The 18,535-nt window shown below is 35.7% G+C and overlaps 1 protein-coding gene across 1 annotated transcript in view; it reads right to left on the bottom strand.

The window, feature by feature from the left end:
- Positions 1–18,535, bottom strand: part of MMS22L (MMS22 like, DNA repair protein) — an 81,350-nt gene that overhangs the window by 40,724 nt on the left and 22,091 nt on the right. The window contains exons 10-13 of the mRNA XM_070953819.1: positions 14,535–14,597; positions 12,004–12,123; positions 11,186–11,412; positions 9,232–9,741 (exon numbers count right to left, since the gene is read on the bottom strand). Coding sequence (XP_070809920.1) covers positions 9,232–9,741; positions 11,186–11,412; positions 12,004–12,123; positions 14,535–14,597 — 920 coding nt within the window. The remainder of the gene's footprint in view (positions 1–9,231; positions 9,742–11,185; positions 11,413–12,003; positions 12,124–14,534; positions 14,598–18,535) is intronic.

Here is an 18,535-nt window from a genome sequence, read left to right as displayed (position 1 = left end):
GTTTCCATGAGGAAACGGAGATAGAGCCGGCTGGGGTGGGTAGAACTCTCTGCATAGTCCCAAAAGCTTTTCTTTTTCTTTTGGGACGGAGCGGATGAGCTTCCCCATATCCCCAGCCGCTGCTCCGGGCTTTGGGAGACCTCTGCTATATGCAGAGCCAGGCGACAAGAGCAAGCCTGCGAATTTAACAGATTGATTAAAGAAAATGTGAGCTGGACCTGTGATACAGAATCGCAAGTATTTTACTTATTTTATAAAAACTATTCAAGAGAAAAAGGGAAAGGAAAGAGGAAAAAAAAAAGGACTTTTAAAATGGTGTCTGCCGAGGCTTGAGAAGAGGCTGAAAGGGAAAGTCCTTCCGTTCTCTATTATTACAATGTAGCGGAATAAATACCACTGGCTACAATTGTAGACAAAACTTCGCTCCCGTGTTCTTTTTCTCTCTCTTTTTTTCCTGGGGATCGGATATTGCTTCTGGTTGGAAAGAAGTCTTTTTTTTTTTTTTTTTTACAAAGCTTGCCTGGGCGGAAACATGGCACTGAGACTTATAAAGTCAGATAAACAAGTAGTGGGGGGGGGATTCCCCCACTAACAAGCTAAAGGAACAAGTTTTAAGTCTCCAGTCTCAGAAACCTGATTTTAATATAATAGAATTTCTCTTAGAGGAGATTGTATGAAGGGATGAGATTGTGAATCAGCACCTTGAAAAATTTAAGCAGGAAATTAAAGAATTGGTGAAATCTAAGTTTGATTTTTTGGAGCGAAAAATTTTAAAAATGGCTAATGGCTTTTCAGAATTTATGATACAGTTGGATGCAAATACTAAGTTACTAGAGTCTAAAATGGAAGAAACTCAAGATAATTTGGACAATAGAATTCAAAAAATTGAAAATGATTTGATAAATATTCAAGATAATAGCTCAGAAGAAAAACCTAAAATGGAGGCTGATCAAAAGACTGGCAATGTAGAAAATTTGCAACAGAGGATTGAAAGAGAGGTTTTAATGGTACAATATAATTTCACTGAATATGCGATAAGACTGAGAGGTTTGCAGGAAAATAACAGAGATGATTTAAGGAAAATATCTTCTGAAATTCTAGCTGGGATTTTAAAGGTTCAACCTGAGGAAGTGTTTTGTAGGATTGACAGAGTTTACAGAATAAACTCCTGGATTGCAAAGCAAAGGCAATTGCCTAGAGATGTGGTGATTTATTTTACAGATAAAGAAATTAGGAATAACATTGTGCAAAATTCCTTCAATTCTAATTTGCAATTGTATGGAAGAAAGATTTGGATTTACAAAGAACTCCCACCTAAGATATTAACGGAAAGGAAGAAATTTGGTTTTTTGGTGACTGAGTTAAAAAAAAGAAATATTCCATTTAGGTGGGACGTCCCAGTTGGTATTATATTGAGATATCAAGGAGAAAGATACCAGTTAAATACTGTTGAAAGAGCGGAAGAATTTTATCAAAACATTTTGAAAATGAATTTAACATCTTTAGGCACAATACAGGATAAGCAGAAGGAGTTGGAAATAAAGGGAAAATATCGAATTACAGAGACTATACCAGATAAATTGCCTTTGGATTTTTTGGATACCCCAGCCGGATTATTTACAAATTTGAGAGAAGTGCCATCTGATTCTAACGTGATGACTTATCAAGTCAAAGACAAGTATGGATACCAACCAGATGATATACAAGGGGCAAAAAAGAAACACGAGATACAAAAACAAAACCAACAAGATCAACCTATAAAGCAGAATGAAAACCGATTAGTTGATATACAATCTGTAGAAAGGAAACCAGGATGGAAATTAAACCCACAAAAAGAAAAGAAAAAAAGAAATAGGTCGTACAAAAATAGAAATTTCTAAACCAAGCAACAGTGAAGCCAGTGACTTTAAAAAATGTATGAATATGTGAAAAGATAGTGGAGGCGAAGTATTGGTTAATATTATCCTGAGGACAGTGACAGACCTCTGCATTGCCGTAATTTTGGGATGTGAAAAGAGCCTTAAACTGTTGGATTTGAATCATCTACTTTGGATTTTTTTTTTTTTTTGTACCGATAAATATATTATAACTATCTTGAGTTACAAGGCAAGAGAGTTACGTTGGGGCATGCAGAAGATCTGGTTGTTACCCACTAGGATGATGGGAATCAATAATCCTGATGAAAGCCACAATTACAACTATATGGAATATAACTATAATGTCACTCGGGTGGTTGCTTTTACTTTTATATATATATGAGGATATTTACTACTGATGGGGGCAGATATGATTGAAGATTTTGAACAAACTGTTGCATTAGGAAGCTATGTTACCCTATTATGGATGATGGTCTTAATAATCCAGCGGAAAGACTTCAAAGAAGATATTATATGGACTATAAACTTAAAGTCATTGTCTTTTCTTTTCTATTTAGATATATTGGAATATATACGTATATATATATATATATATATATATATATATATATATATATATATATATATATATATATATATATATATATATATATATATATATATTTAAGCAGAGTGGGTAGTGATTCAAAGATATCAAGAATTGTTGTGTATGGCAATTTTGCAGGAAAGTGGGTGAATAAGCTAGTTTACAGACTGATTAGTTTAAGAAAAGGGATGTTTAAGTGATATATTTAGGGGAGTGGAGGAAATGGACAGAGTTGAATAAATGTTAAATTAGGATTTATGGGGCAGGCCGCTTTAAAATGTTATATTAATATACACAAAAGATTAAATGTTAAAGCAGGATTTACTATATATTTTTAAAGCGGAAGGTGGTTTTGAAATGTTGTAAAATAATATATAGATAAAAGTTTGAAAGAGGAGAAAAAGGGCAGATTATTGTTAAATTGGGGGTTATAAAAATATGTTAAATTAGAAGTCATCATATAATGTCATAGTAGAATCTTTTCTCTTTCTCTTTTTCTTTTTTTTTTTTCTTTTTTGAAATGTATGGTTAAAAGGGGATGTTATAATATTAATAATATCTCTAGTAAGTAAAGGTCAGTATTTAGAGGAGGGAGTAAGTAATCTGTTACGAATTAGGTTTTTTGTTATGAAGAAGTCACAGGGGTGAGGGGGGTGAGGGGGGGTTAGGGAGGGGGAGGGGGGAAAAACTTGTATTTGAAAACTTTTTCAATAAAAAAAAAGACTTTCTCTTTTAGTTGAAATACACTTTATTCTCAGCTAAAATTAAAATTTGGTATATAACAGTAGGAAGTAGGACCTCAAAGTTGCTACTTTTTGGAACAATAGCAATTTGTTTTGTTATTGGTTGCTGTTATCGGTTTTCTTATAAATAACCAAATGACCAAGTCATGGAGTGTGGATGAAGTCAGGCTAGTTCAATGTACCATTCTGATCATAGCCTAGAAACTCATCAAACCAACCTACCTACCTACCTACCTACCTAATCTATCTAATTTATATAGCCACCCAATACAGAGTGACTCCAGGTGGCATACAATATTAAAAATTTAAAGTTAAAAATTCACAATTTAAACTCTTCTACTTCTTATTTTGGCATCGGGAGCTTTTTTAGATTATATTTTTTTAAAAAAACAAAGACTGCATGCAACCCACCCATTTCAGAGGTATGGATTAAGGACTGAGAAGGTCCCCCTATTCAAATTTTCAGAGTTATGAAGCTTACTGACCGGCTATGGTCCATTTAGTATATCAGCCTATTTCATGAGTTTGTTGCGAGAATAAATTAGAAGCAGTGAATACGATCTTGAGTTCTTTTACACAAATGCAATGAAAAAACAGTCTAAGACCTATTTCCTTTCTCCCCCTCTATATTTGTTTTAAATATAAAGGTTAAGTGTGTAGAAAAAGGAGCTTTGAAATCCTTGCTTTGGAGAAAAAAGGGAATACTTACAAGACCTTTCTACTCATACTTTATCTCAAGAAAAATTTTTCATAGTACATTATACAGTCAAACAATGTCGACTGGCGGCTCCCAGGAGGAGAGCCTTCTCTGTGTGGGCACCTGCCATCTGGAACGAGCTCCCCCCGGAGATATGGAGGATCCCGGATCTGCGCACTTTCCGCCGTGCCCTCAAAACATTTTTATTCCAGCAGGCTGGCCTGGCCTAACTTCCCTTTTAAATTGCTTTTTAAATTTGTCTTATAAATTGGGGTGTTTTAAATTTGTTTTGGGCCAAAGTATTTAAAAAAACGTTAAATGGTTTTTTTAACGTTTGTACTATGTGCATTTTATCTTTTGGCTGTTCACCGCCCTGAGTCCTTCAGGAGTAGGGCGGTATATAAATTTAATTAGTAATAATAATAATAATAATAATAATAATAATAATAATAATAATAATAATCCCTAAAAAATAAAAGAGGCTATAGTACAAAAGTTGACAGTCCTTTAACTACAATGAGGATGACAATAATTAAACTGCAATTTTGGCTACCTATCACTTCGTAAAATGGGGAAAAAAGGAAGAAAACCTTGTGATTTCTATGATCATTTCAAGTAGAATGTGATTACCAAAAGTCTATATGATATGTTAAAGGGGATTGGTTCAACTATTTGACATTCTAAGCTTTAAATACCAAGGCATTTAGTTAACACAGCGAAGTCAGTATTTTCATAATGCTACTTAATCAGCAATAAAGGAATGCTCCTGTGAGCCATCATCTTGGGTTAGGAGAAAAGTGGCATATGAAGTTATTATTAACTAACTGCCTATAGGGAGCTGCTTCTGTCTTTAATCAATGATCTCACTTCCTATCTACTTGCAAATTCTGACAGCCATAGAACTATTACACTCAATGCGGTTGCCAGAGATATTACATTTATGCAAGGAGTTGATATCTTATTCCCATCTGGATCTTGAAGTAGAAAGGATTGTTACAGTGAGACATTTTCCCCTTTGCCAAATCAGAAAAGCAAACCAAGAATGCAAATGACTAATCTGGCCAAAGATATTGCAATGTAATCCAATTTCCCCACGTACCTGTGCATACACGCACACATACATACAGAAAGTAATGTGCAATTGTTCTAGAGCCAGGAGAGAATGATCATGACAAGGGACTGATGTCAACATTCTGCCCAGCTCGCTTTGGACAGTGAGATGAGTGTCATATAAATTTAATTAATAAAAATAAATTCAACCCGAGATTACATTGCCACTAACCAGTATAAAAAGTAGGGATGCGGTGGCTCAGTGGCTAAGACACTGAGCTTGTCGATCGAAAGGTTGGCAGTTCAGCGGTTCGAATTCCTAGTGCCGCGAAACGGAGTGGGCTCCCATTATTTGTCCCAGCTTCTGCCAACCTAGCAGTTTGAAAGCATGTAAAAAATGCAAGTAGAAAAATAGGGACCGCCTTTGGTGGGAAGGTAACACGTTCCGTGCACCTTTGGTGTTTAGTCATGCTGGCCACATGACCACAGAGACATCTTCAGATAGCACTGGCTCTTCAGCTTTGAAATGGATATGAGTACTGCCCCCTAGGGTCGGGAAAGACTAGCACATATGTGCAAAGGGAACCTTTACCTTTTAATCAGTACAAAACACAGATTTAGCATTTAGCCTCTGCTGTGAATTGGGTCCAATAAGATGAATTAGGTCCATCATAGCTAAGGCAGCCCTGGACCTTTGAGGTGCTTCTGACTCTGAGTCAGAAAGAGCAGGTTGAAGTCCCCCAAAACCATCAGTCTAGGGAACTCCACTGTCAACTTGGTCACAGAGTCAAGGAATTCAGGCAGAAGCAGTAGTTCTATCCAAATGACATTTACTATGGTTAATCAAACTTTTGTTAACATCTGCATTATTTTTTAAAGCAATTGCAGGTCATTCTTCTTCCTTAAATCAAGAGGTTTATTTATTTAATTTTAAAGACTGTTCTGTGTTCATATAGACTATTCAAGACCAAAAGCCCTTCTAAGGTAATATGCATGGCACACTTCAGAACAAACAAAGAATGAATGGGTCTAGCTTCTAGATGGTTTTTGTTTTTAAAATACCAACTTAAACCAATTTATAAAGACTCTCCTAATAAATCACCTGCATTTTGTCAAATACTTTATCTTTATTTAAACATAGCCTGGGGGGAAAAAAATCAGCTGTCCTTGGATTTGTAAGCCACTGACAGGAGAAGTCAAACTATTCAGACAGTAACAAAGTACTTAAGGTAAACATGTAGGTGAGTTTCTTCCCAATGCTCAGAATGTGTATTTTCTGCAGTCCTTCCCCTACAGTGACAAATCAATAACTGCCTCATTATGGTGCATGGCAAGATGATGGGTGAAGATGACTTCTAGCTTTCCTAAAGAAGTTTGTGACTTTTAGCCAAAAGAGCTGCTTTCAATGCAAATTATGAACAAAAATACGTTTACCACAAAAAGAAAGTTTGGACGTTGCTAATGATCACACAAATCAAGGAAAAACATATTTGGGCTTAATCACAAACCTCCCTTTTTTAAAAAACTAAGCACTGTTCCAGAGGTGGGTTCTAAAATTTTTTACTACCGGTTCGGTGGGTGTGGCTAGGTGGGGGGACGTGACTGATTGTGCGTGGACGTGATGTCACTCACGCATTCAGTCACATGACCCCCCCAAGCCACGCCCACCGAAAAGATGGCTAAAATTTTTGGGACTTTTTGAAACTTTTTTTTGACACTCCGGCCCCATATCCAGGTCGGGACACATGGGGTGGCGTAGTCGTCTTGGCTTTCCCTCCATTGCGTTTCCTGGCCAAAAAGCGCCCCTTCTCGCCTCTGACGGGCCTTCCTTGTGATTGCAGCCGGAGCAACCCACTCCGCCAGCTCAGGGCAGTGGACTCAGCTGCAGCCCAGACGAGCCAAAAAACTGTGGGGAGCCTCCTGCATGTTGCACCCCCTCCCAGCCTTCCCCCCGTGCCTCCGCACCATTTTCGGGCACCCAGTTTACTGGGCTGTCCCCATCCCTGTCACGGCTCCAATGGCGGCGGCTTTGGGAGACGCTGGCGGCATGGAGGCGCAGGCAAAGGCTGGGAGGGGGATGCAACACATGGGAGGCTCCCCACAGTTCCTCAGCTCGTCTGGGCTGTAGCTGATTGAGGTGTTTTAGCAGCCATGAGCTGCGCTTTCCTCCAAGTCTCACAGAGAGAAGCACCTGTTTCCCTCTGCCGCCCACAGCACTTAGAAGAAAGCACGGCTCATGGCTGCTACTGGGCTGCCCCAGTCCCTATCGCGGCTCCAACGGCGGCGTCTTTGGGAGATGCTGGTGGCACTGAGGCACCGCAAAGGCTGGGAGGGAGATGCAACACGTGGAGGGCCAAGTCCGCTCCCCTTCACCTCCCCACACTTGTTTACCTGTCCCAGAGAGCTCAGGCTATGCCTCCCTCCGACCCAGCTTCCTTCCTTGCTGGCGTCGCTCCTGAGAGAACTCTTCTGTCCTCAGCTGTTGCAAAGAAGCGGCAGCTCTGGGTGCGCCACGCCCGCTTCTTTCTCTTTTGAGAGCTGCTTTGCACCTTGTTGCAAAGCAACTCTCAAAGAGAAAGAAGAGGGCATGGCTCACCCAGAGCTGCCGCTTCTTTGCAACAGCCGAGGACTTCTTCCACTTGGAGCTCCAAGCTGCGGGGAGTGGGGGGGGGGGGGCGGCTGCAACGCCGGCAGCTTCGGTGGGCTCCTTCCCTCAGTGGTTTCTTTTCTTTTACCTCGTCTAGATGACTTTGTAATTAAAGGCTGCTCTGCGCCTTTTGATCTTTCTCTGGCGCGGAGAAAAGCTACCCTGTGTGAAGGGACTGAGCCTGCTGCTGAACTCGGAAGCTGAGAGGCTTCTTTTCTACCCAGCCACTGGCGCACAGTGCCGAAAAGACCTCCGGTAGCTGCCACCATTTTCGCACATGCGCAGCTTTCACTGGCTGAAGGACTTTTTGGCACCCTGCGGCCAGGCGGCTGAGAGGCTTCTTTGCTCCGGTCAGCTTCGGGTGGGCGAGCAAGCAGCGACCGGGGAACCGGTTCAGGGGCGTGGCCTGGCTGCCATTACCAGCGGTTCAGAGAACTACTTTCTAAAGTTACTACCTATTCGGTAGAACCGGTCCAAACTGGGAGCAGCCCACCACTGCACTGTTCCTTCCTTTCATTGTATGATTTTTTAAAAATATCTAACTGAATTGATGTAAAAATTGCACTTGATCTTTCTAAACTGTAGGAAGACCCTCAAAAGCATGCAAGCTCAGAAATCAAACAGTCTAATGTAGGATTTTTTTTTTTTTTTTGCAATGTCCCTCAGCAGCCTATTCTAACTGTGGTGAGACCATTCAAACCAACTCCCTATGAGGAGGTACATCAGGTCTATCTCTTGTAGAACTCATAATATCATTTGAGAAACCTTCTGTTACATCAAGAGAGCAGAAGAATGGAAACTACTTCTATTATCTTATTCTCCTGCAAAGAAGATCTGATTAGTTTTAATTATTATGTTACATGGCCTGGAAGTCCCTTAGAAGACGGAGGGTCAAATTTAAACACTAAGAACAATTGCTCCATTCACAGAGAACATTGGAAGTTAACTTTCCTGTCATTTGTTAAATGTTTGCCATATATAGCAAATGTCAGAAGAACCTGAATTAAGTAGATAGCTGGAAAAAAAATGATCAAAACATTGGTACAATAAATTTCATACTCTTCTACTCTATTTATTTCATGGTTTGTAATGTAAGATCCATATTGAAAAAGAGTATGTTAAAATATTATATATCTTTTTTCCCTAATTCTATCACTACATGCACATGCACTACATGCACATCTTCATTTATCATTTTCATCAGCAAGTAATGAACATGCATTTGTCTAACAGCTCTTACACATCTCATCTATTTTTATACTAAAAAACCTGAAAGCTTCCAAGTTTATTTCAGCTTCTTGCTATATATGTTGGCCAAATGGGTCTCTGCAGATGACAAAATGTGTGTGAATGCTGCTTTTTAGCTGGATACTACCTCACAACCATTTTTGCTCTCATATTTCTTGTTCATTGCATTTGGTACTTTCTTTCTCACTTTATATGATAACATCCTATTACTAGTATATTATTTCGATCACATTTGTACACTACTCAGATAGTTATAAGAAAAAAGGGTGGTTCAGTAAAATTTTAATAAATGCATAAATAGTACACCACATACATTACCCTGAAGCTGTGTTGAAATTAATAAAAAAGGAATTTCAGAAAACTGACATAAAAAAAATTCTCACCTCAGCCTGAACAAAACAGCTTGCAGGAAGTTTAACACTGCGGTGAGTTCAGCTCCTCGGCAACCTGGCAACAACATACTAAATCCATCACTCATCAGCTTTTCTTCAGAAAGGTTCAGGTATAAGCTGCTTTCAAAAACTTCTTGGACTCCATCAACATATGTGGAAAGTAGCATCCAAAGGTTTTGTTTCTGCACGAGGTCGTTTCTTGCGACTAAGAATTCTTTTGCCTTTTCACAGAAAGCTGCTGAAAGTGGCTCAGCAAGCACTCTGATGTCCATGCTCTTGTCAATGTAGGTTAAGATGAAGGCAAAGTAGCCTTTCCAGATAAGAGCTTTCTGAGTAACACTGGTAGAAGTGGGACTGAGGAAACGCAGAAGTTCCATCATGCGGCTAGCAACATCTTCTGTCTCTGCTAAGGCCGCCAACACCAGGAAAAGGTACAAGAAATTTTGAAGTCCAACTTCCGTTAGTTCACACATTCTTTTCTGGTGGAATTTCGAATAAATTCTGCATTATAAAAGAAACCCCCCACAATTTTTTTCCTTAACATTTGTTTTGAATCTATTTATTTCATTTATTTATTTATTTATTTAAAGCATTTATATACCTGCCCATCTTCTAACCAACTCCTAATCAATTGTTCTTTGAATTGATGACTCCAGCTAGTCTCAGTTCCAAAGAATTCTTTGATGGAAAATGAGTGATGTTGAATGAATGCCTTTCTACTAAAAATGTATTACTGCATGCATATTTCTTCAACATTCCACTTTGTTTATACCAGTACATTCAGAATAAGGGGGAAAAAGCTTCACAGAGTAGGAAACTATAAGATGTGCCTGACGAGTGTGATGGAGCTAATGTAAATCACAAATGTCACATGAGAAAGAGGCACTGTTGAGGTTTGAAAGAAAAGTTTTACTACTATCTACCTTTCATCAAACAGAAGCTAATACATGAAATAATACATATGTGATGTCCTTCGGGGAGAAAGTGAAAATTGATTTGAACAAATCTAGTAAAACATTATTATCAACTAAAGTTTTTCCTCATGCATCATCAATTGAAGTTTTTTTCCTGTTTACACTGAACTTTTATACACTGATAAAATTTATGGTAGTCTTATACAATCCAGTCCTGTTAGGAGCAATTTGACTAAAATTTCCCATCATCTGTTGGGTCTAAAAATGAAGGAATGTTCTAAACAAATCTTTAGAGCACAATTTGGAAAACTTTGATCTACACTTTTACCTGGATCTGAGAAGCACATTTAAGACTGAATGCATCATGAGAAAACAACCATAAAGCAAAAAATACGGTTGTTTCTATTGACCCTTTTCCATATTGCAGCTCCATAAACTTCTGAAAAGTGTCTGGATCACCAAGAGTGGATTATAGCATGTGGAAGTCAATAGGAAGAAGTTACAAAAAATTACACAGAAATGCCTTCTGTGACTGGAATTCTTAGCATACAAATTGTTTTCATTGATGCATGAATACAACTTCTCTTCAAGTGATAATTTTGGGGGAAAAACACTGGGGTTTCTGAAAGCTAATATATAAGAAAGGATCATCTTACTACTGACTCACTGCTCTAACTCAAATAATCTACTTCAAATAAATATGACTGTCAGCATGAATCGCATATTCATCTGAAAATGAAAAAAAAATAGAAACGTCATGAATTCCTGTTAATTACATATATTTTTAATATTAAAATAAAATCTGATTTTTCTGCAACCCTTTATTTTATGAATATTTCAGAATACTTTCTGAATATAAATCTTAAAAGAAGGATGCTTCCAAGATAAGACAAAAAGTATAAATAAAAAGGACATGATGGACAAAAAATCCTAGGTGAAAAACTATTAAGCTGCTCAGAATCACCTTATAAGGGAGATGGGCAGAATGAATGAATGAATGAATAAATAAATATTTATTTATTTATAAATACCTTCCTTTGATCTGCTTCCATGGATGAACACCATTAATCTTGCCTGCTTTCTTCATTACTTGTGCCAAAATGCGAAGAAAAAATTGGAAACTGTTGCAGGATATATACATGTCAGGTGTATGTATGTCATTGCAGTAACTCTTTATCAACTCATACATAGACAAGGGTGTCTTGCTAATATTTGCAAGACCTTTAAGACCAAACCAAGGAATGGTAAAGGGGTTGTTCTGCAAAACAAAACAAAACAAAACAAAACAAAGTTTCATAACATGATACATGCTTTCACCTTTCTTCCATAAGTTATTTTATCATAACCAATCAGATGTCTAATAACTGTAGAAGTAAAGAGCTCTCTAGCTTTAGATCATAAATCAACTAATGAATACTAATTGGAGATCTGCTGCTCCTTTCTTCTCATCGCCACAACAGCAGAAAAATTTCATATCTTTGGGAAATTGGTCCACCCCTTCCTTCTGAATGTGTATTTATTTATTATATTTATTGAAAATATAATGTCATTTAAAAATACCATATTATTGATCTGAAATAATTTCTGTGGTACAGTGCATTGTACATTGAATGAATACATAAAAACGATCATTTGTTTTACAGAATCTGGAATGATTATTTGCTATATAATAATAAGATGTAACCATTTTAAGCTAAAGTATTTCAAATATTGTGAATTTGTATTGTTGTTGGAATAAAATAAATAATGTAAAAATTAGTAATCCTACCACTTAACAAAAAGCACTGGATTAGTTTTTTTTTTTAAATAAAAACCTCAGTTAGATTTTTTAAAAAAGATATTTACTTACCAGATTTTTGCTGTAATGTTCCCAAACTATAGTGACAATAGTGAGATTTACATCCCAGATGTGGCTTAATGTCAAGCAACACTGAAGATGCATCCGTAATTGTTCTTCTAAAATTCCAGCCTAGCAGACAAAAAAATTAAGATATTATTAGTTTTTTGTTTAATTTATCAAGGTTTCTATTTTATACACACAATCTTGACCACAAGTCAAATCAGAAGGATTCATAGTTAAGTACTTTGTTTTGTAACTATTATTTCTGTCTTAAAAGGAAATTCTGTTAAAACAACACGCAAAATAGAAAAAGCAATCTGAGAAATGATGGTACAATCATTTATCTAGTATTATCAACTAATCTCCATGTATATTTTTTTGAATCATATAGTTATAAAAATATGGTATACTTAAAAGATAATTTGAAGTTTAATTCATGGCTAGGCTATATCTAAGCATCCTCCAGCAAAATTGTTTGGGACTAAAAATACTTCCTAATGCCTTGGATGAAGCATCATTGGAAGCAAAGGAAGAATTCTAACTTTTTAGCTACCATAAACAACATGATAGATTTGGTTCACTTATAGTGATTCATTATTGTAACTTTAAATGCCAGCATTCTATGAGCTATTGCATTAACACATTTGTCAGACAGCTAGGAATGTAGCCTTTTAAAGAACAGAAATAAAATATAATCCTTGGTCAATTGTACTGGAACTGGCCCACTGAAATTAATTTTTAAGGGCAAAACAGCCTATTGATTTAGGAACATTATTTCCCACCTTGGCAAAGGCCACTGATCATGATAAGTTAGAAATTATGGTTATAAAATACAACAGTAGGTTCAAAGAAAAATCTTTTTTTAAAGTTTGGCTTAATATAGAAGCACAACTTTTTTTTAAATATACAAATGTTTGCTTAACTTAAGAAAAAAATACTATTATTTCTTCTTTATATACAATCATATATTATTTACATGAACAGGCCAAAACCAGGGCAGCATTTAAAAACATATGCTTATTTGTCATGAGTTCAATTCCAAGGAAACTTTCTACCCAATTCCAATATGTTGCTACATTTTTTATTCTTTAAATATCAGTCACAGCAAAATACAATAACTAAAGCTACTCTCTCTATCACCATTTTAGCGAAGAAAGACTAACTAAATTTCCTAAATTACATTTCAGAGTAAAATACTATATGCTATGAAATTAAATTTTACAGTAAAATATGAGGGAGAGGAGGGTTTAATAACCATTCCTATATTTTTCCAAAGACTACAGAAAAACATTATAAAACATTTTTGAGCTTATTTGAGTTTGAAAAGCAGTTTCATTCATCATATAAACAGTTAAAATTGTTGTTTTTCCCTAACCGTAGTTATATTTTCATATTTTTTCTTCCAACCCTAATAATATATATAAACCAATCTTATGTTCATTGTCACAGAAGCAAGTTCCACTTAATTCAAAGAAACTATGATACATGTATATAAAACTACACCTATCACTTTAATTATAAGATAGCAAAGCATTAATATGCAGTTTTGCTCATACTAAAATTGAATTGGTGCTAAAATTCTCACACAATTTTCTTCCTCTTTATTTTAGAGGGCTGATAGACCTTTTGAATTATTACAGGAAATGAAGCTGGACAATTATGAGGAAAGGGAACAAACTGGAACAACAACACAGTACAGTACAGTACAATTGTCTTCCTTAAACAGGAATATTTCAGTAAAAAGAATCTTGACTAAATTTTGAATTCATTAATTTTAATTCATAATCTGACTTAGTTAAAGTCAAAAGGAAAACCAATCCCTTTGCTTGACTATGTGATTTCAGATACACAAAACAACTCAAAACAAATTATTTATGTAATGGTTGATACTAATTTACCATTTTATATCATGCAACCAAGAACAAATTCACACAAAAAACCACATTAATATGTTCAGAATACTTAAAAGTATTTTTAAAAGGAGGTCACTTCTGACCTCTGGGCCACAAAGTATTGCATTAACAGCTCTGCAGAAAGAAAAATGATAAGGTATGAAATGAATGCTCAAAAGCTACAACCTTATCAGTAAGAGTTTGATTCAAGCCTGTAAGACAAATTGCTCAGCAAGTCAAGTCACCTTCCTGCTGTGATGAGGATATAGCTGAATTTTCAATGCAATAGACTATCTCCCTTATCACGTCTCTCAACTTGATACCCTCAGATGCAGTATACATTTTCTAAGCTTCCTGTTCTTATTTGGAATATATCTTGTCAAAGGAGCCAAGTAACACGTCCAGGATAATTATCTCTATCATGCACTTTATCTGACAATTTATCTTCAAAAAAATAACCATTTAAGAGAATATTCTTCTATCAAGAAGGAAACTATGTAGAACCTTAGCTTAGAAGTTCAACTAGAATGATCATGCTACAAAATTAATTTCAGAAAGCAATTGAATGAATAAGATACGTTAAACCCCTTGTCCCTATATTTTGAAGTAGCCATCATCAAACTTGCAAGTTATTATTACAATATTTACTTGATTGTTGACTGATTGTTTCAGCAGATCTTCAACGTAAGGCCAGTTGGATTCTACTGGTTTCTAAATGGAAAATAGTTGGAGAGAGTTAATTTATAAATAATATTAATAACAATTACTCTGTAGAAACCTATACATAAGCAACTCATACAGGTAGTCCCTGACTTATGACCACAGTGGAGTCCAAAATTTCTGTTTCTAAGCAAGACAAGTGAATTTTGCCCCATTTTACAACTTTTTTTGCCACAATTAAGTGAATCCCTGCAATTGTTAAGTTAGTAACATGATTGTTAAGTGAATCTAGCTGTTCCATTGACTTGTCAGAAGATTGCAAAAGATGACCCCAAGATACTGTAACCGTCATAAATATCAGTCAATTGCCAAGTGTCTGAATTTTGATCATGTGATCATGGGGATGCTGTAAAGGTCGCAAGTGTGAAAAAGGGCCATAAGTCACTTTTTCCCCCCCGGTGTTGTTGTAACTTCAAATGGTCATTAAGTGAACTGTTCTAACTGAAGGACTACCTGTACTGAAGTCAGTGATCTGTCAGTTAATCAACAGGATTGTAGCCTAAATAAACCATGTAGAGGTTACATTGCTGACCTGGGAAAAAAGTGAGTAAAAGCACATAAGGACAGAGCTGTATGAAGATATGCAGGTTTTACAGAAAGAAAATAGGGAGATGTCCCTCTTTCATAAAAGTAGCACCTGGATCACTCAGTGAAGCTGAATGGTGGAAGTTTCAGCTCTGAAAGAAATACTATTTCATAAAGGGTATAAAAAAAAAAAGTATCAAATTTACTATAAGAAAAGCAACCAATTTTATGACCTTTGTGGGGGTTGTTAAGTGAACCCACTGTTCGCTATGGCATGGTTTGGCCAACACCATCATAAAACACAGTCATGTGACTGCGGGGGGGGGGGGGAGAAGTGCTGGAACTTCAGAACCAGGTCTTAAATCCCCTTTTGCAGGTAGGCTGCAACCTTGAATGTTTATTAAACAACCATTTGTAAATTGAGGATCATATGCAGACAAATTCATGAAGGTTTGTTAAATGGTATTAGTCATAATGCCTCTCCTGTATCACTGGCAATACCTGCTACTGAGAAATACACTCTACGACTAATGAATTTTCCGTATGTCCATGGTTAGCTATAATAGTCACAGATGGATAGACCAACTAAAGCCTGGGACTCATCCAACATGTTTCTTCTCATGAGTGTATCTATGACAGAGATGTCAAACTCAAGGCCTGGGGGCCAGATCTGGTCTGCGGGGTGCTTAGATCTGGCCCGTGGGGTCGCCCTGGAAACCAAAAAGGACTGGCCCGTGGTGCCTCTGTTAGTGAAAACGGAGCTCACAAGGGCCGTAGGCAGCCCTCCCGAGCTCCGTTTTCGCTCGCAGAGGGTTGCAGGACACTATCGTTGCCGAAAATGGAGCTTGGGAACCCGTTTTTGCTGGCAGAGCACTCGGGTTGCCACAAATGCCCCCGACATGAGTGACGTTGAGCTGGCCATGCCCACCCTGGCCAAGCCTACCCTGCCCCCCCCCCCAAGTTCAAACACAACCCTGATGCGGCCTCAATGAAATTGAATTTGATATCCCTGACTTAAGACAAGTAAGTGAAACAGTGAAAGGCTATCTTCTTTTTCACTGTTTTTAAAATTAGTACCTAAAAATTTCTTTCTATCCTGTTGTTAAATTAGTACAAAAATTAGTATTAATTTAGTACTGATTAGAATTTCTGAGCCTCACAAAGACCAAATTCCTTTTGTTCTTGTTAAAATAAAATATTTCATATCACTTTTTACCTGGAAGAATGCATAAATATAGATAATTTAAATTATCCTTTAGGTTCTAAATTCAATGTGTCTACTATGCTATATATATGCTATTTAAAGGATCAAGAATGCAGCTAATTTCAGTGGATTTAATATGAATCACAAGTAGCAGTTCATTCATTTAGATATTTTTCTAAAGATCATAGCCAGCATTTGTTATAAGCAGGGTGGATAAAAATCAATGATTTTTTTAAAAAAATCAAAAAAATTGGATTTTTTTGATTTAAATCAGATTTTTTTGATTTAAATCAGATTTTTTTGATTTTTATTGAATTTATTTTAATAAAAAACTTTTGGGGTAAAAATCTATCGTAAGATAGTTTTCTATTTAAGATACATAAATAATTTAGTTTATTCAGCATGAAATGGAGGTTAGTTATGTAGCACAAAGCTGTATATTCTGCAACACTGGGACTATCGGTGAGTCAACAGCGGATCAAAGGAGTAGCAGAGATGACAGTTGCTCTTTAAAATTATGATTTAAATCGAGTCAATTTAAATCGAGTCTTTTTACTAGTGATTTAAATCATGATTTAAATCGACTCGATTTAAATCAAATCCACCCTGGTTATAAGTTAGTTTTCCTGAAATTCTTAATTAACAAGTGATGTTAATGAAATCTATGACAAGATCTAGAAATGATTACTCCCTTCTCTAATTTGGTCTATGTCAATGAAGAATAAAAAATTAAGGTTGTCTATTTACATAAATCAAGTTTATAAACACAGTTCAAAAGGTCTTCAAGTCTTGAACTAAAAATCCCCAACAGTGAGGAAATGACAACCATTTTCTATCTTTAATAAAAAGTGTTTTGCCTTTGAAATATAGGTTTTCATAAAGCATTGCAAAATATTCACTCCCTTAGTATATCTGTCATTTCTGCCTAAGGAAAACATTTGTGATACCATCTGCTAAACAAACACACATGTAGTTCTGAGCTAATAGCATGAAATATGATTTTGCATTCATTTGTCATGTTACTTAAAAATACAACTTGAGTTGCAACTTTAAGTATATAGGCAACATTTCTTTTTAACTCTATGCAAAAAGAATCTAGTTTCTTCTTCTGGTTCACTTGTTGAGTTGCTAAGCTGCTCAGCTGGAAAGCACTCTTCGCTTATCTTAGAAAGTATTTTAAACTATTCAAAGGTAAGAATATTTAGCTCAAAGTCATTCGAACTATATTTGGTAGCCTTGAGCAGCATTAAAATTGACCCCTGCAATGTTCAAAAGTTGTAATATTTCTAATTCTATTTGGTTTTTGAAATTTATGAATATAGCCTTTAAGAATATGATAATGCAGATTCTTTGGTTGTTAAGAAGTGTTAAGAAATACTTAAGATCTGTGTTTTACAAATTTTTAAAGTTAGATATTTTGTTAGAGAAATTTGACACTTTCCAATTTTAATCCAACCACTAAATATACATAAACATTGATGGATATATCAAGGTTGACTAAAAAAATGGTAGCAAACACATCTCTATTAAGCATTAAGCCAAAACCAAATAAATTACAGTATATAATGGAATACTACAAGTCATATACTTTTGATGCTGCACAATCTTTTCTAAATTTGTTTTTAATATATGTTTAGTTATGAACGTCAAATATACTTAAATGTTTTTTAAAATGAAATCATGTGAGTATGTGTATCAAATCTAGTCTGTTATGGTATCACAGTATTCTTTTTAATAATTTGAATCTTTAAGATTCAACTATAGATTTCCAAAACAGACAATCTGAAAGATATAAAATAATTATTTTAAAATATGACACAGGAAATTGCAGATCTACCATAAATTAATTAAAGGTAAGGCAATTTAGGCTGGTAGTATATGTTTCTTCTATATCTTGATCACTTTAACTTATAGTTAAACATAACTATTATTTAATGAGAAATAGCAAACGTATATATCTTAAGACTAGTTATGACAAAACAATATAACACTTCAAAATATTTAGCACTAGCAATTTCAATCAATCCCATGTTTTTCCATTTTTATTTATTAAGAGGAAGCAAATCTAGAAATCAAGTCAATTACTCTATGCTTTTCAGTGAAGAGAAATTCAAAAATGTTTGCCCAAATGGTAATCTCCAAGAAATTTGAAATTCTTATTAAGAAAGAAGAAAAATGTATGGCTTTGATTTATTAATAT

This window comes from Pituophis catenifer, unplaced genomic scaffold (genome assembly GCF_029215685.1).
Source record: "Pituophis catenifer annectens isolate HBS135680 unplaced genomic scaffold, rPitCat1.0.hap2 SCAF_1, whole genome shotgun sequence".
Taxonomy (NCBI): domain Eukaryota; kingdom Metazoa; phylum Chordata; class Lepidosauria; order Squamata; family Colubridae; genus Pituophis; species Pituophis catenifer.
Note: the sequence above shows the minus strand (reverse complement) of the source record. Positions and strands in the feature narration are given on the sequence as shown.